Source organism: Eublepharis macularius, chromosome 9, assembly GCF_028583425.1.
Source record: "Eublepharis macularius isolate TG4126 chromosome 9, MPM_Emac_v1.0, whole genome shotgun sequence".
NCBI lineage: Eukaryota > Metazoa > Chordata > Lepidosauria > Squamata > Eublepharidae > Eublepharis > Eublepharis macularius.
The window spans coordinates 36,881,740-36,906,481 of record NC_072798.1 but is presented as its reverse complement, the minus strand read 5'-3'; the positions used below and the strand labels follow the sequence as shown (position 1 = coordinate 36,906,481).

The window sequence follows — 24,742 nt, the reverse complement described above, 5'->3', positions numbered from 1 at the left end:
GGAACATGCCACCCTTCCCTGGCCCCTCTTCCCTTAGAAGTCTAGACCACAGCATGCCATAAGCAGGCAACGGAAACAGTCAAGTGTCTACAGAAGAAACGGTTGCAGATGGTTCCTTCCCAGCCTCCAAGATGAGACTCAGACTGTAATATCTTTTTTAAAAATGTGAAAAGGAGACAACTCCTTGACACCCACCAGCTAGCTAGCTCTCTCCTAGCTAAAGTAGGCCCTGATAGCTGAGGAACAAAAATATTCAAATCCTGCAGAAGGTGGGGTGGGTGGAGAGACACTCCTGATCCCAGTGGTCCATCACTGGGGTCCCACAACGTATCTCAGTGATGACAAGGGAAAAGGAAAAGTCCAACAATAAACCCATGCCAGTTCCGTACAGCTTGAGGACACGGAAAGGAAGGCTCAGCCTAACCAGACTCTCTCTGCTGCTGGAAGCAGCAGAAGACTGAAGGTTGCCTGTGCCTAGGGCTGGAGGAAGGAGGTGATGGAACTTATGCTGGATATGTGGTTGAGCTCTAATCCATCTCCCATCTGAAAGGGCCATGGAGACACTCACCAAGTGGAGAGGCACTGGGAGCCCTTGGAGCTGGCCGCTTCTTGGTCTTTGGGCTGCTGGTAGGTGTGATGCCATACCAGGGATGGAGGACCTTGGGGGTGGCTTCGGTCTGCTCTGGCTGTTGTGTGGTTGCTGGTGTGACAGACTCCTCCTCTGCAACAGCATCCTCCTCCTCCTCCTCAAAGGGGTTGTAAGGTTTTGGCTCCCGAGGCCTGCTCTCTCTGCCTCTTGCCTCCTCTGCTGCTTCTTCTCCATCTTCTTCCTCTTCAGAAGCCCTTGGTGGAGTATCTTTGTTGGGACCAGGAGGGGGAGGAGCAGGTTTCTTCTTGGGCTCTGCCTGGACCAGCACGATCCATGGAGGGTCCTTTCCCCGTGGAGTGTCTCCAGCTCTGGTTGGAGACAACATAAAGTGTAAGGAAGAACATAAGAAGAAATGCATACACAGAGGAATAAAATGCCTGGTATTTTAACAAATAATAGTTCCCTTCAAGTAACCAAAACTCATAGGTTTAAGAGAAAGCAAGATGCTAGGAACTCTTGCATCCTGGGCTGTAATTTATCACTGCACCACCCAAGCAAAGAAATGGGTTACTGAGTTCAAAATCCTGCAACAAAGACACATTTAAGGTGCACAGACAATGCCTGACAAATCTCAAGAAGCCACACAGGATATGAGCTAGATTTTCAGTTGGCAGATAGTGGGGCTTCACAACGCACAACATAGCTTTATTCCCTCCTCCCTGGCTAGTGGAAGCAAAAGAATATGCAAAACCCCTCCTGACCTTAAGTACTACGAAGTCTCTTCAAAACTTTCTCTGTGAGCTAAACAACACACTGAGATATTTGATGTAGACGTTCCCCCAACCTGATGGGAACTAATTTTCCAAGCGCATAGGGCCCTGATTTAGGATGGCAGTGCTGTTTTGCTGATCCAAAATGGTCCCAGGGTGTGATTTTTCCCATGGGGGGGGGGGGGTTGCACATGCATTGGGCTACACATGCAGCCCCTCAACAGGGCAAATAACATTCCCTTGGGCTGATTCAGGTTGGGAAAACGGCACAGGGAGAAGGTTCAAGCCTTTGTAATTCTGATCCAAAACAGGGAATTAGTTTCCATCAGCATGGTGTACGTCTGACTGCTAACAATTCAGATCTGGGGGAACGCCAAAACAACACTTTGAATATCATAATGTGTATCTTAGCCCTTCTTGCCTCAGTTCTCCATCCTCTTCCTAAAGCCTCATTGTCTACCTCCCTTTTCCACTAGATCCTTTACTCTTCCTTAAACTTCCTTTTGTCTTTCTTTCATTTTCTTTAGTTTCTCTTTGATCCTAGGACCCCTTCCCAGTTCTCAGCCCTCTCCATTTGACATTTTAATTCCAGTAGCATGATCAAATTTTCCTCTTCTCTCAGAAACCGGATGGCAAACGATTTAGTTCCATGAGCATCAAAACATTTCGTGCCAATCAGCACCAGAGGCTTCACACTGCAAGGACTGCAATATGGATTGTGTAGTTTGTATAATTTATACAAGCTGCAGAATACAACTTTTATCTTTACAGCCCTTCATGATCCACATATTTGAAGGACCACATGTCCTTATGCGGCACTTAGTTCTTAGCAGCACAGCTTTTCCCAGCAGGGTCTACTATAATAATAACAGTGTGCTTATATATCACCCTTTTGGACAGATTAGTATCCACTCAGAGCAGTGAACAGTCAGTGATATTATTATCCCCATAATACAACTGGGGTGCTGGGGCTAAGAGGAGTGGCTTGCCCAAGGCTACCTACTAAGCTCCTAACAGCAGTGGGTTTTGAACCGGCAGAGTGCTGATTTGCAACCCAGCCACTTAAGCACTATGCTACAGCAGCTCTAGCATCAGTACCCCTTTGTCCAAGGCATGTTTGGCAACCATCTGGGCTCAAGCATTTTCACTAGCCATCCTGTCCCTGATGATATCTGGGGGCTTCCTACCCTCCTGGCTTTCTAGCAAGGCTGTAATACAGAGCTGTTCCAGAGAGATTTCGGGGCAGCCTGAGCCTGAGCAAATGGGAAACACTCTGCTGGTGAGGGATGCATCACGTGTTTTAAAGACTGAATTTAACATTTTTATATCTGTTGTTTTAATGTTTGTTTGATAAAATTGTTTTCACATGGCTGTTGCCCGCCTCAGATCCTGAAATGCTCAGGAGAAAAGCAGGCATTCAAACATTTTAAATACATAAATAACACTTTTCTTGGTGTGGAATGTTTTTGTCTTGAAAACTCAGAATATACATATCCCAGGCTGTGTCTTATCTTTTCAGGGAAGAATGGTAAGTAACAGTTTGGGATTTTGTAGCCATTGTTCTGCAAGTGAGAATCACTGCTGGAATGGGAGAAATCATGTGACTCAGGACGCTTGCTTCCCCATCCATCACTTGTACATGCCTACAGTTAAGAGCGGCTTTATACTCAGGGGGAAACTCTTTGTAAAAATTGATGTGTGCATCATCACTTGTGGACTGCTGTGCAAGTGCTTATATACAGATTCAGAAGGCACAGCATACATTACGGAGGAACCATGGTAGAGCTCACATTTTGCATGGAAAAGGTCCCAGGTTCAGTTCCTGCTAGCTCCTGTTAAATTATCATGGGTAGCAAATTTAGGGGAAGATCTTTCTCTGCCTAGGGAGAGTCACAGCCAGAAAGAACAGATAATACCATGTTAGATGGTACGATATGGGGTAAGAAAGCTTGTTATGGTCTGAGGTGCCTTGGAATTCCTTCTGTCACCCACTTCAAGATAACAAGTTCCAAATGAGGCCTACTTTAAACCCTCCAGTTTGCGTATGATGACCAATATGACACTGGATTAGAAAAGAGGAATCGGAGGATCTTAACATTCATGCCGCTGTCTCTTTGTGATTTGCGAACAAAGAACATACCGGTCTGAGGAAGCTGGTCTGCCTCTGGGCTTTGGAACTGGAGGTCCAGATTCAGGAGCCCCACCTAGAAGATACAGAAGTCCATCATATTTTAGAAAACACTTCTAAATCCAAGACTCAATTGAAATTATCTTAGAACAAAGTAGCTAGTCTTTATTGCTGTGAATGATGGTTTGAATATATATTACAGCAAGCATTAACAAATATCCTTTGGTTCTAGAAGCTAGCCTGAAAAATCAGGAGCAAGACTCAATTTTCAGCCTTTTGTATTTTAATGATCAAATGTTCTACTAATTTCTACCACAAAACCTAATCCTAACCTGCTAACAGTTTCTTGTAACTTTATTAAAACTACGTCAAAAGTGTTATAGTACATGAATAAATATAGGGGTAACTGAAACTGGTATCATCACGATTTCTCTTGATTCCATTATTCTTGATTCTAAAAGCTCCATATAATTTAACATTGGTGCCATTACAAAAAGCAACTGGTTAAGAAATGAATGAATCCACCACCACTGAACAGTATTAATATTCACATACAAACAAGCAATTATGAGAACTTCGTGTACATTTATTTTTATGTCATACAATACATTCTAACAGAGGGATAATAAAAATAAGCTTTGGGCAGGATCCAGCCAACTTTTTTGTTCCATTTCAGCCAATCTCCTTCACTACAGTCCTCCTTTCACATGACTTTTGTCCATGCCGATGCCATGATCTCAAAGATAGCCTTTTGGTGGTGAAACAAAAACTGGTTGGATCCAAACTGAGAATTTCCACTGAGAATTGCTGAGAGATACTACAATAAAACAATAACTGAAAATACTAGGCACCACAATGAAATGTCTAAGTGCCATCACAACCTGGGATTTGTTGAGCCCTGCATTAGGGCAGAATCTTGTGAAATTTCAGAGAATAAAGGGAAGAGATAGAAAAGCTAAACAAGACTTCCTGTGATCCAAAAGAGGGACTGTAAAGCTCTGCCATTCTTCCATTATGGCAACAATTTCCTGACCCATGACTATAGTATATACACCTGTCTTTAGTCTCTAGACCTCTTCATCCAACATCCCACTAGCCCTTGAAAAAGACTTTGGAAGAAAAAGAAACTATACACATTAAGAAACTATAAAGGCAGAAGAAACTCTATGTAATAAGCACATACACTGAATTGCATTCCTTTTATTTAAGGTGCAGATTTAGTGCTCTGTTAGTGCTGAATGTGTGCTGTGTTGATACGGAACTGGGATCTTGAAAAGAAAGAGAAATACACATAGTGAGACTGAAGGGTGTGCAGTTTGATAGCTTTGTGATTAATAGTGAACTTTGTCCCATCAGGTAATGGGCAGAAGACTAAATGGAGAATGCTTAGAAGGAGGGCACCTTGCACCTTTCTCCAGGGCTTGTCCCCAGCTACAGGAGATGCAAAAGAGAACTTTCCACACAAAAGATATTTAATGCCAGAAGGAGCACAAAGGACCAGATGTATTTCGACCAATGATACCAAAAAAGAACAGTCCCTGGATAAGAAACCCTTCCCTTTTGAGATCTGAATTACGCTCTTCTAAACAAGCATTAAAGTACACAGCTCTTTCCCACATGATATTATCTGTAGCACTTTGTTTACTTGTAGTACTGTATATGCTTATTAATATTGGACTAGGGTTCGGGAGGCACAGGCTTAGATTATTTCTCTGCCACAGAAACTTACTGGGTGACCTTATGTTGGGCTAACAGAAAGTTACCGTCCCAGCTCATCGGATTGCTGTGAGGACAAAAGGGAAGAAGGAAGGATAATATAGTACGCTGCTCTGGATTTCCATTGGGGGGAAAAGTGGGGTATAAATATCTAAATTTTAAAAATTTAATATTGCTATAGTTTTGTAGGGGGGCATCATTTTCCAGATGTTCTTCCTAAGTTTTGAATGCAAAAAGAGTAGGAGGGCATAGCTTAGTAGTGTGGCACATGTCTTGCCTACGTAAGTCTCAGGTTCAATCCCTGGTATCTCTAGTTAGCAGGATTACTGGCAGCAAAGCCAGAAAAGGGCCCTACCTGAAAACCTGGGAGAGCTACTGCCAGTCAGGACAGACAACACTGTTTGCCCCAGTATAAGACAGATCCATACATTCTTCAAGAGTAAGAGACTTGTCAAGATATCAGTTTTTTCTCTCTAAGGAAAGCATTTTTTGTGTGAAATGCATAGAAGAATTTTTCATTCATTCTTACGATTCATTCTTACAATTCACATGAGAAACGACTCCCCTTTACTTTGTCTTCATTTAAGTTAGGTATTGCCCCAGCATAGAGCTACAGAGCCCAGTAGGATGGATTCCCCCTGTTCCCTAGGCTTACACTTCCTTACCATTGACGACGCCACAGCCTGGCTCATAGGTGCCCTCATTCTGCATGTTGGCTCTGGGCTTCGGGACAGGATGAGAGCTGGGTGGAGACAGAGCTGCTGTGTCTGTGACTCTCCTGGGGGCAGGGGTGGGTCGGGTCTCCTTGAGCTGTCCATGATGCAGGTTGGCTTTATCCTGGCTCAGCAGTGCTGGTTTGGTTGGCACAGGAGGCTTGGGAGGCATTTGGAGGCCAGATTCAGAGCCACGTGTAGAGTGGAATGCTTCACTCTTCGGCTGGGCAGGCGGCACCTCAATTGCCACTCCATCAGCTGTTCTTTCCCCCATCTCTCCAGCAGCTGATGGATGAGTTTCTAACACCCCATTCTCTTCATCCTTACCAGCACTTTCTATCCCAGCCTCAGTCCTTTTCTCTGGATGCTGAAGATCGGGGTTGGGCCTGCTCAGGCTCCGTTTGCCACGATGTTGGGTACACACAAATGTGCCTGTTTCTGGCCCAGGCTTGTAAGATCCAGGGAGGAGTGTGCTGGAGCATTCCTTACACCTGCCAAAGGTTCAAAAAGAGTCCATAACAGGAAGGCAGAAGTGAGCACAAACCACGGCCTTGTGATCACAAAAACAATTGAGAGATACAATTCATTGTTCTGCCTCAGATTCAGTGAGAGACTCCAGGCAAGGGGCACTGAATTCCATTCCTCAGCTCCCAAAGGTAGTGCAGGAACTGAAATCACTCTTATTCCTTTTCATCTGATCTGTCTATTCAGACCTTTGGTGTAAAGACTGTGACTCTCTCCCTCCCTGTGGCAATCAATCCAAATCAGTTCTGATCTGAACAGAATAAAATCTCAAGATCATGACGGGCATTCTGTCAACATCATTTTATAGAGTAGGAACTGGCACTGCAGAACAACCCAGTACAAGAGTCCTGTATTTTCATAATAGGCCTAATCTCTGAAATGCTGATAAGGCAACACCTTTAAGCATTCTCTTACAGCACTGACATTTGAAAAGCAAGTTTGAGAATGGCGGATGACAGAACCTAAAGATCATCCCTTGCAAGAAGTTTGCAGCTTACCTTTTCTTCAGTGTCTACAGTAGCAGCTATTTCAATGTGGGAACCACCTGTCAACCACAAGCCTTACAGGGTAACAGCCTTACACACTTCCTGGATCACTGAGTAGATGCCTCATTGGGGAACAGTGTCCAGAAGAGCCACTGGTGGTATGTGAAAAAATCATCTATGCCGCTGAGTGATTATTACTGGCTTTCTAGCATAGAACAAGATTTTTTCCTTTTTCAAAAAGCAAGTTTCTGGCCTTTATGATGGCATAAAAATGAAAAGTGCTTCAACTGGGCTTCGTGTAATTAGCAGGCCATAGTTAGCAGGGAAGAAAAGACTCATCGGAGAACAACAATGCAATCCTAAGCAGGTTTAGACCTTCTGAGTCCTCATAAGTCCACTGACTTAGAAGGGTGTAACTGGCTTAGGATCGCACCATTATAGTTATATGACTCACTTTTCAGTGGACTCAGCTAGGAAAAGCTTACCTGAAGCACTGACGGTGGTACAGTTTACCCTCCGCCAGATAGCGCTGGACCAGGTGAACATGTTGTTGGCAAGCTACACATGTGCTACTGAGGGTAGTGCGCTGGGACTGCTCAGCCAGGCCTTCTGCAACATCGTCCTAAGGCAACAAGAGGTTACAATAAGAATGCACAAACAGGTTTATCTGCTTCTTGCCTTAATTGACCACTGTCTAGTGCAGCATAGCCACAAGCCTAACCAAATGTGTTTAGAACTAACCACAGCATTGCATCAGAAGACAGAGAAATCTACACAAGCGTTAGACTGTCTTGCTAACAGAAGGCTCCACTATGTCACACATTTCTGCCTCATTTCAGTTCCATAAGAGATGTTATTATTTGGTGCTAAGGAAGGACCTCATCCAACATTCCTTGGCCCTGTCCTCAGCAGGATGCTCTGGCTCTCACCCAGTCCTGGAAGGGATGAAATGTTTTCAGCTCCTGCTGCATATTCGTACCTAAAATGGCTGCTGCAGGAGAGGTAGAGAAAGGGGATAACCGTTGTCTACCCAATCATAGGAAATCTCTTCAAGGAAGAAATATGCTTGACAAAGGACAAATTCCTGAGCAAGACAGATGGAGAAAGAAAAGCAGTCAATTTAATGTCAAAAAAGCTTGGCTGATTAAGTACCTGGGAAGCCAACGAGGTCTCGGATCCAACCACAGCCCTGTGCACTGGCAAAGTGGGGGCAGAGGAAACTGTTGGGTGCTTCATAGGTGGAGGGACTCTGGCTGCAAAAACAGAGGAAAGAAGGGAGTCATTCCACAATGACTCTTTGTATAATATAGAGCCAGCCTCCCCTCCACTTTGCTACCACTTCACTGAGGGAAGAAGTATAGTCTGGGGCGGGGGGGGGGGGGACTGTACCATTGCAGGTGAACTACTCACTTCCTCCACACTCGTTCCCCCATTTTTCAAAGCTGCTGTCCTAATTAGTTAGGCATGACTCAGCACAGGATTCAATATTCATCAGCATCAGTGGAGGCATAATGAGTTCCAGAGATCCACAAATTTTGGGTGGCCTGGAGAGTCAGCCAAAAGTTGTGTTCCCTACAAACCTCCTGGGTCTCCTAATTAGGGTAAGACAGGGGGGAGAGGGTTTTTTTTTTGTCTCTGGCAACACACCCAGGCATCCACAAATCCACTCACCACATCAAAAGAGCTCCTAGGCCCTCTTGTGAGAAGGATGCCCAACATACACCTTCCCTCTCCTCAACATTCACTTGTGCTGCAGTTTGGGAGAAATACTAAATAAATGTTTCCCACTATTTCAGACTTTCCACAGATCTCAGCACAAAGGAGGAAATTCTCTGCCTGTTTCTCAAACCCTGTGCATGGTCCAGCAGACTTGAGCAGATGCAGGCTGTCTAGTAAGTCAAGCCCAGATTGTGAACTGTTGTTTGTGATGAGATTTGGAGATGCTCGCAGTTCCCCCAGAGAATAACAAAGTCAGGGATAATTCTCCACCTCTACACCCCCCACCCACCCCCAAGCTTTGGAGGATTCTGGAGATCATCCAAGCCATACTGTCCTTCAGAGGTGGTCACAGCACAACTCCTTGGATGGTTACCCTGTCTTTCACCCCAGCTTCGGCTTGGCAGAAGGGCAGGAGCTCATCATGCTCACCAATACGTGTGGTGGGAAGATGTTTACTATAGGTTACCCTCACAGACATATACACATGCTGTGAGTTCATAGTTTGGAGGCTAGCAGGAAGCCAATGTTGTCACACTGAAACGAGCCAAGCTGTTCCCATAAATCTTATTCATGGCTGCAGCGTAAAGTAGTTGGAGCTCTCACCTTGGTTGGGGTTGTTAAAATGGTTGTAATACTGAGACACATAGGTCATGATGCTAAGGCAGTCAGGAACCCTCATGGAGACCATGTCGCTGGGGTCCAGCAAGGCGGGGATCCCCAGCTCTTGCTCTGCCAGCTCAAATGCCTGGAGAAACAAGGGAAAACAAGGACAACGTCAAAGCTGATGTACACTTACTGGCAGGGAGTACGTCACCAGGGTAAATCCTACATCCCTGAGGGAAGCTCACACCCTGGAAATCTAGTCAGTCTTTTAAGGTGCTACTGGACCCGAATCTTGGTCCCTTAGGGAAGTAACCTGCAAACAACCACAACCTCTGCCCCATGCCACTCCGTCTCTCCCCTACTGCACATCTCCAAAATAGAACCATTCCTATGTTTTTTTTGTAGGAGAACTGTACACAACAGATATTCCTCTTGAAAAGTTTGCCAATCACAACGCATATTCCAAAGGGGGGGGGGGGGATGGCATAAAATATAGCTTCCCAAGAATTGTAGCTGGCTTTCTTCTTTCAAAACAACTTTCTAGCTTTTTTGGTTTTTCAGAGTATACAGAAAGTGGAAGGCTCAAACATCTTGCACAGACCTTCTAGAAATCAAGAAAAACAAGCACCATCTTGCCATCTACTATACTCTGTATTTGTACTACTTCTTTGTCATCTATCACTTCTAGGCAGTGTATGTTCTGCAAAATCCTGCTAGAAAGCAGGTCAGTAGCTTGTATTTGAGTTTCAGTACAACCAGGTGTCCTTTCTCCCTATTTCTAAAATGTCCAATGTACTGTAAGAGATTTCGTGCAGAAGCCCTTCATGTTGTCCCAGGGCAGTGTCAGGATTCTGGATACATAGTCCAGCCCCTTCCTTCATCCAGCAGCAACTATTACAATTCTAAGACAGTAGATCCACAAGCAGAAATCTGTTTACACATGTAGAGTGTTTTAAACACAAAAAACTGCCTTATACTGAGCCAGACCATTGGTCTATCGAAGTTAGTATTATCTACTAACTAGTAGTAGGCCTCCAAGGTCTCAGGCAGAGGTCTTTCCCATCCTCTACCCATTGATCCTTTCAGCTGGAGTTGCTGATGATTGAACCTGGACCCTCTGCATGCAAAGCAGGTGCTTCACCATTCAGGCATAACCTGGCCCTATCTGAGACATGACCTAGTCAGAAACCTGAAGAAGTGACAGAGATGGAATCAGTAGTTAAAAGGCAGAAGGTCTATGACTAGGGTCAAATGACTACTCAGTTAACAATGATCAGGGAATGACCATCTGTTAGTCACTATCTCAATCTATTGGGAGGATAAAATGAAGAAGGGAAAACACATATGCTGCTTTGAACTCTTTGAAGGAAGGGAGGATAAAAAGGAATGGAAGGGAGAGCCCCTTGCCCTTCCCCACATCTCATCAAGCCCCTGGTCCCTTTCCCTCTACTGAATGGTTGCCATACACTCCACAATAACTCAACCTCCCTTTCCGTGAATCACCTCTGGGACCATCAACCCCCACCCCCCTCACATCTCTGTACAAAAAAAGATATTGCCTTCAAAAAACATGAAAGTTAAATATTTTCAATTGGAAATACCAGAAGCCTGTGCTTGTACTAACAAACATGAAAAATAAAAGTTAGGTTTTTTTCCAGTCATGAACTGGACACAGTCATAGTTTTTGTTCACCTGCCAGGGACAGAGAATGAGGCAATTGGAATATGAGATGACAATGCTATAATTGCTTCCAACCACAGCAAGAGCCAACATGGTCCACTGGAGAAAAGCCTGGACTTGGGTCAAATCTCAGCAGCATCACAGACTCACTTGGGTAACATTGGGCAAGTCAGCCTTCCTCAGGTTGATTACACTGGAATTTGACATAAAAACCATATTATGATTTCTATGTCTTCAAGGTATATTTGTATGACTAGCAGTTGTACCTGTATTGATCAATCTCAGAGCACAACTGGGAGATCTCCTCATTAGAGACGTCCCGTGTGATCTTCTCAGCATGGTCCTAGTTTGGATAACGTGGTCCAAAACACATGCTTTAGACTTGTCAACGTGAGAGGGATTAAGGAAACAACTTGATTGAGGGCACTAACAAAGTATGCCCAAATACACTGTTATAAGGAAAAGAGTGGCTATGCTTTTAGCTGCAGCTAAAACAGCCATCGCTTTGAGGTGGAAGGACCCTAGACCCCCTACACTCCCCCTGTGGTTTAACAAAGTTTGGGACCAGTATTACATGGAGAAGGTAACATATCAAATCTGTTGTTCTGAATCGCCAACAATACAATCAGACTTTTGGGAAGACTGGCTTCCAGTACTAGATCATTTGATTACAGAAGACATTGGTTCCAGCAAAAAATACCCAATAGACCCTTTCTTATTGTAACCTTAATAGTGTGAGACTTCTGGTTCTCCAAATATGTACGTTTTACTGTAGGCTACATGTATGCACTTCGAATCTCTATGTGTGTTTTGTTTTTGTTTTACCAACTCACCTGTACTGTTAAAACTTGTTGATTATGGTTTACTGTTTACTGTTGATACATTTGTTAAATCAAAAATTTTGAAAAATAATTTTTTTTTAAAAAAAGTATGCCAATACACAAAAAGTAGCAGCACCACTCTCTGCTCAGCTGATTTCCCATCAGAATGGAATTGTAAAGGGTTACATCTAAGGACTGCACTCTCCATCTCAAGCCAGAGCTTCACTATTACATCAGCATTACTCTACGCAGCTAAAATTATTATTTACACTCACTTGGCATCTTTGACAGGCCACAAAGAGAAATCTAAGCACATTCTTGCACTACCATAGCAAGGCAATTACATAGAGGATGCATGTTCGAATCTGCAAATTTGTTATGCAGACACCAAGTCTAGTATTCCACACAGAACTAGCCTCCTTCAGAATGTGAGGGTCTTCCTCACCCCTTTCAAAAAGAAACAGATTTCTCACACTAGAGGCCCTGGTGGATAGCTCATTTCGCTAGCAGGCTGATTTGAATAGGCGGTGATAAATTGAGCCTCACCTAGCCCAGCAACGGATTGCCAACAAGCTACCCCTCTCACCCATCCACCCTTATCTCAATTGCCACAAATGAGCAGGCTCCACCCTGAGTTGGTAACCCTAACTTGCATTCTGATTTGATTTCAGCTAGGTTTGTTCTAAAAGAAACGTATGATATTTAAAGAGAGAAAAAGGACTTTTAAAAAAATCATTGATTATTATCTGCCTTGCTTGTGATTCACAACAGGAGAGAGGGCTTTTCTTACTTGTGTAGTCTTGTGTCTCCATAGTTCCAGTCCCACAGATCAATTTCTGGAAGAAGTTCCCATAAAGGGAAAACTCTATGCTATCGTTCCTGGCACGTGAGACTCCCTCTCCCTCTCCCCATCCCAAGAGCCTCTTTAGGAAGTAAGAACAGACAGAAGAAATATTTGACAGGAGAGATTTGACAACTGGGTGGTCAGACAGCACCTCTGACCTCATGTATTGCCAGCAGGCAACTCCTACTTTATGGGCACATAGGCAGGGGCTTTCAATGTCCAGAGCTGGAGCTTTAGCCAGGCCAATATACAATATGCCTGCTGAAGAATGAATTATCTGACACAGAATTCAGCAGGCTGACAATCTCAGCTCTAATACAAGTTTCTTGGTCTTAGGGTTGGTTACAGAGGTAAACTTGAAAACAAAAAGACCACATGTTAACGGAATTTCAAATCTAAGGATCTGAGAAGGGATTCCGAGGAACGGAGGCATCAGTGCACACGGGTACGCATGTGAGGCAGATTAGGCAAATTGAAAGTGACTGGCCCTTGGAAAACCCAATGAGCTTCATGGCTAAGTTGGTATTTGAACCAGGCTCTCCACAGTCCTGATGTACCACTAAACAACACTGACTCCTCGTTACATGGTACAGCAAAGTAGCATCAGTTAAATCAACAGATGGTTGGAGTTTTGTTATTTTTTTCAGCTAATCTTGCTATGCCTTTTTGTAAGAATTTTTGATCCAGTGCTCCCTTCTATGCCTTAAGGTATTATAGAGCTAAATAAAATTAACATGATTTATTTTAAGCTGGAAAATTTTGCTTTTGCTCGTACAGAATTTGAGCGTCTTTCCCTTTCACTGGACAACCCCTGCATTAAAGCCCCATGAAGCTCTGTGCCACCCATGATTTCTCTATGCCCTGCCCTAACTCTGTTTAATCCTCACTGCCTTTCTTCTTTTTATTCCGCTTCTGCTATCCCTCACTACATTTCCACCAGTCCTTCCACATGACAGACTTCCATGTGATTCTTGATGGCACAGTTTCCCCTTAATATTTGAAGTCTGTGATTCATTCTTCTTAATTTCAGTTTCTGAAGTCTACTAGAACAACCAAAGAATGGAGCTGTTGGATTGCTGCACGGATTTATGTTGCAGTTCCAAACAAACATGTTCCTTAAGACCCATTCATTCCTATAGTAAATACATATGTTTAGGGGCAGGCAGCACACTGTGATCCACAAACTTAATAGTTCATGATAATCCGTCTAACATGGATGGAATTGACCTAAATGAACTCAGGTAACGAACTATGGCTGCCTAAAGTCACCATTACTATTAGGGAAGTTATCTTACTAGCCAGAAGGGTTGAAACTTAAATTACTTTGAAATATTTTGCATGATGATCAAAGTTCAGATTCCATAAAATAACTCTGCAAGTTTTCCTCACACAACCCTTTGAAAAATTCCTCATTTTCAGGCACATGTAAACATTTCTATTTCTGAAACTTTATTGTTGTACCCTTAACCCATTCCTAAAATGTGTATTATGCAATTTCAGATTATCCACCATGGGCTAAATTAAACAGAAGTCCAGTGGCACTTTAATGCCAACAGCAAAGACATAGGAAGGAACTCACCAGGCGATTGTTCTCATATACATTTTCCTTAGAAAGTGTGTTGAAATCCCTGCAAAGCAAACACATAAACAGTGTCACAAGAGAATGTGTGATTCTTTACCAGTTCACAATCAAATGTATGAGGCAAGGATCTCTATACTGCCATTATTAATTAGCCCTTTCAATACGTAACTTTCAGACCAGATCATCATTGTATTTCAATCGTTTTCAACATTAGACAGGAAAAGAAATCTTCCAATTGTGCATCTTCCAAAAACACAAAGGCAGGAAGTTCAGACGAACTTTAGTGTTGGGGCCATCAATTATTCAAGTGACTTCTTTAAAAAGGAAGCATCAGTGAGACTTCCATAAGGAAACATCTGCTCCACAAATATACAGAGCTACACAGCTGTTATTTGGGGTAATTCTCATGCATGTCGATCAAGCAAGGGACCCAGTGGATTGGGTTTAAAATCTGGGCCAGGTCACACAAAGCGATAGGAGTACTTCAGTATATCCCATTATGTGGACTGTTTCACATAGTACAATTTCTCTAAACAAGTTTGCATTGTGTAAGAAAAACCTCATGCGCTCTAATGAACACTATCTTCTATGAAGAATGTGTAAGTGTGTCTTTTGCTAGGTTCATTCCCTTTGGAAAGCATGGCTGGTAATGCGTTCACAATGAACATACAGATTGACAAACATACACTTCTATATCTTCACATAAGACAGCATGTACATTTTTTGTAATGCATGGAGACTACAGCAAGATTCCAATCTGCCTCAAATGGCCCTCCAAACTGCCCCACAGCTCTCCACCATTATGTGCCTAGAATCCGAGAGCTTCCCAGTTGGAATTCCAAGCAATCCATGGAACACTCAGCACATGTTTGAAAGTCTCTTCATGGTCCCTGGCTCTCAGAGTGACGCCTTACACAGGTTGGACACTTGTCAGCTTCCCTCAAGTTTTGATGGGAAATGTAGGCATCCTGGTTTTACAGCTTGGCTCTCCATTACAGCTGCAAGACCAGGATGCCTACATTCCCCATCAAAACTTGAGGGAAGCTGACAAGTGTCCAACCTGTGTCAGGCGTCACTTGTAGCTTGGCTCTCAGTGTTCTGTCAGTTTGAAACTGTTCCCTCTCAATGGGACTCAGGCTTCCTTCCCCATTCGCCAACAAACAATTAGATCTTTAAAATATCAAAACTGTTTCAAAACTAAAAGTTCAACAGAACTTTGCAAACTGATACTGCATGCCAATTCACTTCATTTAGTTAAGCCAGTTTTGCTGAAACATAGGGTCAAAGTGTGATTTAAAAATGTATCTGATCCTTATTCTTTTACAGAAATCAATCCCACTCAGCACTTCTTCGCACACCAAACTCTCCAGTTTTCAACTCTTACCCTAATGCCATCCTATTCAGTCTTGCTGGTCTTTCCAGTGACAATACTATAACCTGTTCACTTTTTCCTCAGCTCTGCCAAGACTTGGAGCTTCTCAAAGTTTCGTCTACTTTTCTATGTTGTTCCTAGTTGGGGGGTGCGGGGTGGGAGTTGTTACAGAAGAGCTAGCTAATCTGAATAGGTTTCCAACATGTGATGCAACCAAAGAAAGCCAGCAAGTTAGGACATGGTCTAAGATGTTAGACTTGCAGCATAATAGCAATCATAACTGAAAAACGCTGAGATGATTGAACAGATGTTGCCATCAGAACCAAACAGAACCTTTCATTTAGCATCTCCACATTCCTGAGAAAAGGCAAAAATCATCCTCACTTTATGTATGAGAAAGCAAGTAATACAATTAAGATTGAGGCTAAGCCAACTTTGCCCATCAGAATAAATATTTAGTTAGACATAGATTTATTTGGGAGTTGCAGCGACCATATTCAATTTTGCCATGCAAACAACGGAACAGAGTTTAAGGGCTGGAGGTGCAAAACAAGATCAAATCAGTGAGCCTCAGCAACAGCTCCAGTCACCAACTCCTTTTCCTGGAGGGCCATCTGGAGAAAAGACAGAAGACGAGGGCCTCAACCTGTACCCTTCAGGGTATCTGAGCAAGTTATCTTACTATAGATGCGAATTTCCTGTAATTTGAAACCAAAGTCAAAAGCAGCACCTCTGAGGGCCATACTCGACCAGTGACTTCCAGTTGCTACTGGAGAAGCAAGAAGAAACTATCGCCGTATAGCATCTACACAATCAATCCATTCCTTCATTCCCAACTAGGGTTGCCAGTCCTCTGCTGGGGATGGGAGATTCCCAGCTCCCACCCTCCACCCCCTTCCCCAGCTTACCTGGGCGGCAAGAGGGGAATGCGCCTTCCAGGGCACGCTCCTGGGTGGTGTGGCATGCAGGAGTGCACCACAGCGGCCCAAATCAGGCTGGATTCAGCCCGAACCAGGCCGTTGCAGAGTGCGGGCATGCTCCCTTACTTCACAGTGGCCCAATTCCAATGGATTAGGGCTGAATCGGGCCACTGCAGAGCGTGGGAGTGCTCCCAGGGCAGCATGTGGCCTGCATGATGATGTCTCTTCCTGGAAGTGATGTCATCACACAGGCCTGGAGCACACGCATGAGGCAGAAACAAAAAGGTAGGTGCTGGGCCTCTAACCTCCTGCCCTGGGGGGGGGGGATGTTGGGGGACCTGGCAACCCTATTCCCAACCTACATGCTAAAGTAAAGCATGGTGTTGAATTGGGACAGCAAGTATATCCAAACACTGCAAACTAGATGCGTTAGAAGCGTAAGTAAGCTTGGCGTACAAAGTATATACCACAGGAAAATCTGAAGGATGGTATTGGTATTGACATATGGCAACCAGAAGCTCAAATCTAACCAAGACATGCCTTCAGGACCGAGAGTCATGATCTTAACATCCTCTAGTTCACCAATGAGAAAGGAAGAGGAAGCAGTTACCATTACAGATGATTTAAGATGTTGAATCATGACTGGGAATCACTAGGTTCTCTATGTCACTACATAGCAGGAGGTCATATAGCTGGAAGGCCTCAGCCCATCATTCCCTGCTTCAATCAAGTTCTAGCCATGTAAAAAATAGCTGCTGACCACTATTAAAGGGGAAAGTTTTTTCAGTGCCTGCTATTATTACCAGTAAGGCTGTGAATACAGCTCACACACAAACAGGAAAAGATACAGAATGCAATACTAAGATACAGAATCCAGCTTCGTCAGAATATCCACCGTCATTTTTTAAAAATGAAGGGGTTTCTAGCCTTTGAAGTGTGTGGGCACCAGGTTAACACAGAACTCAGAGAGGTTATCAAATAAGATTCCCCATGATCAGTAGGCCAGACTGTAGTGTCCTGCACAGCACTTTGCCCTTCTGCATGGGCAGTAGAAACAGAATACATTAGCAGAACACTAAACAAAAATATAGATTAAATGGTGCAAAGTAAGAAAATTGACATATTTTTCATAGGCGGCAGAGTTTTGCCTATTTATGTGATTTATAGCCCATTTTTCTACTCACTGAGAACCTAAAGCTTCTTTCAACATTCTTCCCTTCTCTAATTCATCCTCACAATAACCTTGTGAGGCAGCTCAGTGGGCGACTGGCTCAAGGTCACCTAGCAACCTTCAATGGCAGAGTGGGAGATTTCAACCTGGGTTTCCCAAATCCTAGTCCGACACTCTGACCGCTACACCATGCTGGCTCTCAATTTATTTATTTTTAGCACAGAGTATATAAAAGTTTGATCACAAGGTCTCACTAATCTGAGGGCACAGACCAAGAATACATGAGGGTGCAGAGTTTCACAGTCTGTCAATTTCACTGTGGTTTGAGCTGTTGATTCTGGTTCTCTGCATTTTTTGTAGAATAGCCCATCCCCATGAAAGACCTTGCAACTGAGTGCTTTTCACAGTCTCAGTCAGAATCCATTAATGTGTGCTACTTTATAAATACAGTTTAGAAGAAAGGGTCTGCTTTTGATCTGCCGAAGGAGTGACTTTTGACAATTTCTTTCCACCCTTTGATCCTCCCATTTCCATATCAGGATATGCTAAAGTGGTTGAAATGATTCAACACTCCCCTTAGATGTTACTTGGAAAAATCCTTTCTTAACATGCCATGGCCTTGTAAGGTCCTGTGTTTCAAGTCTAGAACACAGTTCATCCAGCTTAACTATGAAGTGCTTAGTTAGACCATCTGCTAGGAAAAGAGATTTATGTCGGTGAATGTTTAACAGCAATGATTTCTGCTTAATGGGATAGTAATTCTGTTTCAAGGACTTGTTTTGGCTTAGCTGACTGTAGCTTTTCTGAACCTCTTGCTCTGATGCTGTCTCTGGCCATGTGCTCTTCTAACAGCTGTCTTCTGGACCCTCAACAGCTGCCACATGATGTTCACTGTCCCCACATATGTCAGTAGTGTGCCCATGGTATGTGGCAGCTGAAAGAAGTCCTTGATTCTGTAAACAGATCAAACCTTCTCCACCTGTGCAGACAGAACACTGTCCTAACTGATTCGTCATTAGCAGTTTGATGCTGATTTAACTAGCAGCTAATCTTTCTCCTAGCCCAAGATCTCATCAGATCCCAGAAGCTAAACAGGGTCAGCCCCAGTTAGTACTTAGATGGGAGATCACTGGGGAAGTCCAGGGTCACTACACAAAGGCAGGCAACAGCAAACCACTTGTTGGTCTCTTACCTTGAAAACCCTATGGGGTCACCAGAACTCGGCTGCAACTCAATGGCACTTTACACACACACAATCTTGCTGGGCTACTCTGAAAACATTTCAGAATGGGTACAGGGACCACCAGATAGTGGCAAATATTCCAGGTTCTTGTCATGATCATAGTTAACATTTATAAAGCCCATACCTCCATCTAATTTATCTAATTTTTATCCTTCCCATGGCCCAGGGTGGTATACACAGTTCTCACCTTTCTTGAAACAACCCATGAGGTAAGTTAGGCTGAGTGTGTATAATTGGGCCAACATGACCCAGAGAGCTTCATTGCAGAGTAGGGGTTTGAACTCAAGCCTCTCCAGTTCTAGTCTGACACTCTAACCATCACACCATGCTGGCTCACCTTTTATTTATAACAAAGACCAGCATTAGTATCCCCACATTGCCTAGAGAGAGAAACACACAAGGGTTTTCATGTGAGAGATTAGTGGCTTGACTAAGACTACTTCATGAGAAGATCTGAACCAGGGACTTTGCTTGCCTTGCTGTATCAGACCAAAGGTCAATCAAACCTTGCAATTTCTCTCTCTCGAAGTGGCCAGCAAAATCATACTCATAAGGTGGAAATAGCTACCTCCTGTTGTTTGTCCCTAGCACTGGCTAACAAGTGATATACGCCCACTGAATATGGTGCCATTTTTAGCACAATCTGTCTAATTCATCTTATAGCCATCCTGAGGGAATGGAAGGAGGAGAACAGTATATAAATAGGACTAAGGAAAGGTGACATATCTTAAATCATTATGTGTGTGGCTGGCTTATTTCTATTTTACCTAACAAAAGCAATAAGAGCTATTGCTAGAAAAGAAAAGCTATGTGAAATCTGCATATGGATGCTTTTTACAACTGATTTAATGCTAGCAGGACAAAAGGACTTACTTGTGAGATTTTGAGCTCTCACGACATCTCTTTTAAACTGGGTTACCACCACACAAAGCAGTCGCATGTCCTTAGGTAACAGGCCACAGACCAGCAGCTAAGGCAAGAGTGGCATTGGCATGCTTATTAAGCATGCATAGCTGTTTTGCAGGAGTAGCAACCCAACTTACACGAGAGACACTGTGCAACCACAAAGTCCCCAAAGTAAATTTTTTTGCCTCATCAACATCACACTGAAATCAGCCTAAAATTAAAACTTCGCCCTCTATAACAGCAGCACATTCTCTCAGTTACTTAATGAGATTATAACAAAGGACCAACCACACACAACCTTCCAATCAAAGGCAGGCAGAGGAGTTACTGAAGGATGCAAACTGGGTCACATTTGTACCTCTCTCACCCTTGTCAACTGATGTTTCCTGCACAGTATCCTCTGATGCTTTGTTCCCATATGGCATATTTAAAAATAGCAATCCGGAAGGTAAAAGCATATTGATTGCTACAATGCAGGAAATTCACAAAATAAAAGAAGAAACATAATAGTTACATTCAAGAATATATTTTAAAAGCTACAATAATACTAAATAGGAGATGAAGGGAAAGGACACTGTCATCACATACTAAAGCAGGGTATATTCTCTATCCCATTCTAGTGAAAGGGTCAATCAATCTCCAACAAGGTTATCAGAGGAAAGCCCATAGTGTACTAAACTAGATGAGGCTGTTCAACTGACTATTGGTTGCTCGTGGATCTTGGAATTTAAATTCTATAAGACCCCCTTAACATTGAGCAGCTGCCAAACCTTTCCATGATATCCAAGTAACTAAGCCAAAGGCAGGGACAGAGAGGCCAGAGGTCCTAGAAGAACCCCAGCCTCAGAGTTCAATGGATTCCTTCAAGCCTTTTTTGGTGAAAGTGGGGTAGATCTCTCAGAGGCCTCCTAACTAGATCCCACAATTTCCTCCCTGTATCTTGGAGGAAGAATTTATCCATTTGGCAGTATTACCAGAGAGGCAGTTGTGTTAATGAGCTGCAGCAAAACTAAATGGGAGGGGTACGGTTGTAAAGGTTTACAAGTTTTTATTGTAGTATAAGCTTTTGGTAACCAGAGCTCCCTTTATCAGACACATGCAGTGCTACTTCACTAGGCAGGCATAAAAATAAGAGGAGTTATACAGGAGGAAAAAGTAGAAATTTTAAAGGAAAAGGAGGCACTGCAAACACAAGATCCCATGCATCCATTCAACTATCCCTGAAATACCCTCTTCTCACCCCCACTTTATTTGTGTGGCCAAAAGTTGGATTCCCTTCTCCTTAACATCCTTTCTATAAGCATTTTGAGGATGAGGTAAAAAAAATCTCAATAAAAAGGTAGGATGTAAATAAAGTAAACACAAACATACGATCAAACCATTTGGATTGGAGGTGCAAGAAACTAGGAGTGGTAGTTATTCAGTGAATGCGGAGAAGGGTGTGACCTTGAGAGCGGAGCAGTGACAAGAAGGCTTCCCATACATATTTGGCACTGGACAGGCGGCTGCCCCTTGACTCTGAGGCGCCTCGGTGCCGTTCCTCTCCTCAGGAGAAGCCCTACTATTTCTCTATGCAGTGACCCGAGAAAGTTCCTCCTCGGGCCGACACGTTGCCCAGGCGAGCCCGGGGCTTCTGGGCCTGGTCTCATAGTGGCGGGGGTAGAGTATCGGGTGGGGGGGGGACCCGCGGGGCTGGCAGCCGGCCGGTCGCCGGTACTCACAGCAAATCCGGCCGGTTCCTATGGAGGATGGCGCAAAAGGCCAGGCCGTCCCGGAAGGAGCTGCTGAGGTCTCGGATCTCCACGCCAGGGTAGCCCTCGCATTGGCGGCGGCACCAGGCCTGCAAGGCGCTCCGGGGACCCGACATCAGAGGGGATCCGGGCTCAAGGAGCCAGCGAGCGGGAGAGCGGCATGGATGGGGCGGGAGAGAGCCAGGCGTTCCAGCCGGGCTGGGCGCGCCTTTGACGCCGGCGGCTCTCCTCCGGGGGTCTAGGCGGCTGTGCCGCGCCGCGCCGCGCCGCGCCTGCGATGTCTGTGGGACTCCTCGGCCGGAGGCAGGGCTTCTCCGGTGCCTCCGCTCAGGTTCTCTCCCGGCTCCCCTCCTACCCCCGGGGGGCGCCTCCTTCTTCCCCCGCCCAGCGACACCGCCGGGCTGTGCTCAGACCTGTCACGGCTTCTCCGCCCATGATCCCCGCGCCGACCCAGCCAGAGCTGTTACTCATCCAGCGGGACCGGGAGAAGCCGCCGCAGCCGGCCGAGAAACGGCTGGAGACCGCAGGAGGGGCAGGCAGGGCTTGCAAGAGGAGAGGGGCCTCCGGCAACGCCCCCAGCATGACAAGGGTGCGGAAGGTTCCAGCGGACGGGCAGATAATTGGGGCATGCGATGGCCCGGCGCTGAGGGATGCTTCCCAAACTCAGTCTGCGACACGTTCCCGCTGCCCTTGTGCCGCAGAGGGCACAACGCAGTCCTGGCGTGCGGTTCCCGGGCTGATCCACTGCGGTCGGGGTTGCCTGTGCTTATGGATGCCTTATCACCAAAACGCACCCCCACCCCACCCCGCAATATAGCACAGATACAAACCCCGACTCTTTTGCCCCCCTTAATCGAGCATGAGTAATTCCCGTATAACCACCGTAATCTGGCGCTATCAAGTTTGCAAAGAGAGAAGGGCTGTACCATCAAGAAGTGTTCTCAAAGAGAGGCAGGCAGCACTAAAAGGTTAGGGACTAGAGACTTTACTACTATGTACTGTCTGTTGCTGTAAGCAGGATCCTGCTAGGGAGTTTCCTATGTTGCTTAATATGACAGTCTTAGAATTCTTATGCTCTGTTTCAGCATATCTGGATTTCTGCTGCTTTAAATCTTTCCAAATTTTGCATTTTTGTACTCTGTTACCTTGTTTACTGAAATAACTTGAAATTGTACTGACTCACACAGTGTAATCCGCCTTGAGTCTCAGGGAGAAAGGTGGACTCTAAATACAATATTTGTCCCACCTCCCCACCAACAAGCTCAGGACCACATGCATGTTTCTTCCTTCCCTGTTTTAGCCTCACACAACCACCTTGTGAGGTAGGTTAGGCTGTGTGCATGTGACTGCCTGAAGGTCATGCTGCAGCCTTAATGTAAAGAACGGCACGACTTGGATCTGAGTCTCCAAGATCCTTGTTTAACATTAATGCCAACACCCTATTAAATATTAACACCTTTTACCTAAAGATACATGTAATTAAATATGTATTTAGTTACATCATGTTAAGTATGATGATAGGTTTTTTAATCGGGGTGTTTTGTTTTGGTATTTCACCTTGTTTTACAGCGCCTGCACCCACTCTATGACAAAATCTATGGATCTTGGCTAGAAAAACACTCTCACGTACTATCTAAATAGCTTGACCTCTAGGGTTTAGTTAAATCACTGTTGCCAAAGATAAAGAATAGGGTGCGGAAGGAGAAAGCCACGTGCACTACTTTTGTGGTATACATTCAACTTATGGCTGCTTAGTGAATTTCTTCAGCTATATTTGATAAATGCAAAGCTATTCAATACAAACAAAATATGTATTTACCAACTCTGCCTGGCAACACAAGAAAACAGATTTTAATCCACTCTTCAAGTGACTGTCTCTGTCTGAGGGGTTGGAGCAGATTTGACTATAGCGTAGGGCTTGGCTACATACAATGGATTGCTTGATGTGGCTGGGGTGGTGGCTCAAGGCATGAAGATACGTTTGCCAATCTGTTGGTTTCTGGTATACTGCGGTGTTCCTTGTGTATCCATACTGCGGTGTCCAGGAAGTTTCTCCCGTGTGTAGAATGATTCATAGTTAGATTGATGGTGGGGTGGAAGTTGTGGAAAGCCTGGTGAAATCTCTCGAGGGCTTCTTTGCCAAGGGTCCAGACTGATAACAAAGCTTAAGACAATGCATCCACCTGGACTGAATTGAGACATTGGCTTCCTGTCTCATTACCAACGCTGATTTCTTAACACCCACCATCACCCCTCTGCATACTCCACCCTATTCAATCACACCTGCTATTGTCATTCACTGGCTATTATCATTTGGCTTCTGCAATCACTCCACTGTCCAAGATATAAGGACAGATGGACTCACAGTCTAGCTGTACCTGAAGAAGTGAGCTGTGGCTCATGAAAGCTCATACCCAACCACAAATGTTGTTAGTCTTATAGGTGCTACTGGACTCTTGCTCTTGACTACTTATACTACAAGTATCACTATTATCAGCTACATGTGAAGAAACATTTTTGTGCATATTGAGTAGAAATGTACAATGCAAAGGTGACTTCCAGAAGTTCCATCACTGCAATTCCTGGGTGAGAAGGAAATATGCAAACACTTCCATGAAGCTGCGACATCAATCCCCTGGTTTGGGGAAAGCAAGCACTAACCGTCCAAGATTTCTCCCAGGAAATCCATTAAAATACTGGTCAGACCAGAGATACTGGTATGAGGAGTTGCAGAAAGTAGGCGTGGAAGGGTGTGTTCTTTTTTGCTGCTGTTCAAGGCACAGCCCTGCCTTCTTTTTTACAAACAGATTACTTTGGCTCTAACAGTTAGCAATACTGCAATTAACTAGTCATTTTGCAAGCAGTTACAGAAAACAGTGACATTTAGTGGAACATCAGAGACAATGGTGATACTGTAAATCAGCTCAGCAGAAAGGCCAGGGGTGGACACAGTGGAAAAATAGGCAGCTAAGAAATCAAGATAATTACAGATTTCTTCTGGCAGCTGCTGCAGATGTCATGTCCTAACCTAGCTAGAAAATATTTCCTTCGCTATGGTCAAATTGCCATCACTCACGTTTTTGAGCACTTAGTATCTTGCTTAATGCATTCATGCAAGTCTTATCTACTCCATACTTCCCGGGGAAGCCTTGCTATTCTTGTGCATATGGGTCTTGCCTGAGGACACAGTTCCGAAAGGATGCC

The 24,742-nt window shown here is 44.3% G+C and overlaps 1 protein-coding gene across 1 annotated transcript in view; it reads right to left on the bottom strand.

The window, feature by feature from the left end:
• MICALL1 (MICAL like 1) overlaps positions 1-22,071 on the bottom strand; it is a 34,475-nt gene extending 12,404 nt beyond the window's left edge. Inside the window, exons 1-8 of the mRNA XM_054989063.1 lie at positions 21,509-22,071; positions 14,173-14,221; positions 9,249-9,390; positions 8,079-8,179; positions 7,412-7,548; positions 5,869-6,407; positions 3,500-3,563; positions 569-957 (exon numbers count right to left, since the gene is read on the bottom strand). Of these exons, the coding sequence (XP_054845038.1) occupies positions 569-957; positions 3,500-3,563; positions 5,869-6,407; positions 7,412-7,548; positions 8,079-8,179; positions 9,249-9,390; positions 14,173-14,221; positions 21,509-21,654 (1,567 nt within the window). The 5' untranslated portion in view covers positions 21,655-22,071. The remainder of the gene's footprint in view (positions 1-568; positions 958-3,499; positions 3,564-5,868; positions 6,408-7,411; positions 7,549-8,078; positions 8,180-9,248; positions 9,391-14,172; positions 14,222-21,508) is intronic.
• Positions 22,072-24,742: the final 2,671 nt, after the last annotated feature.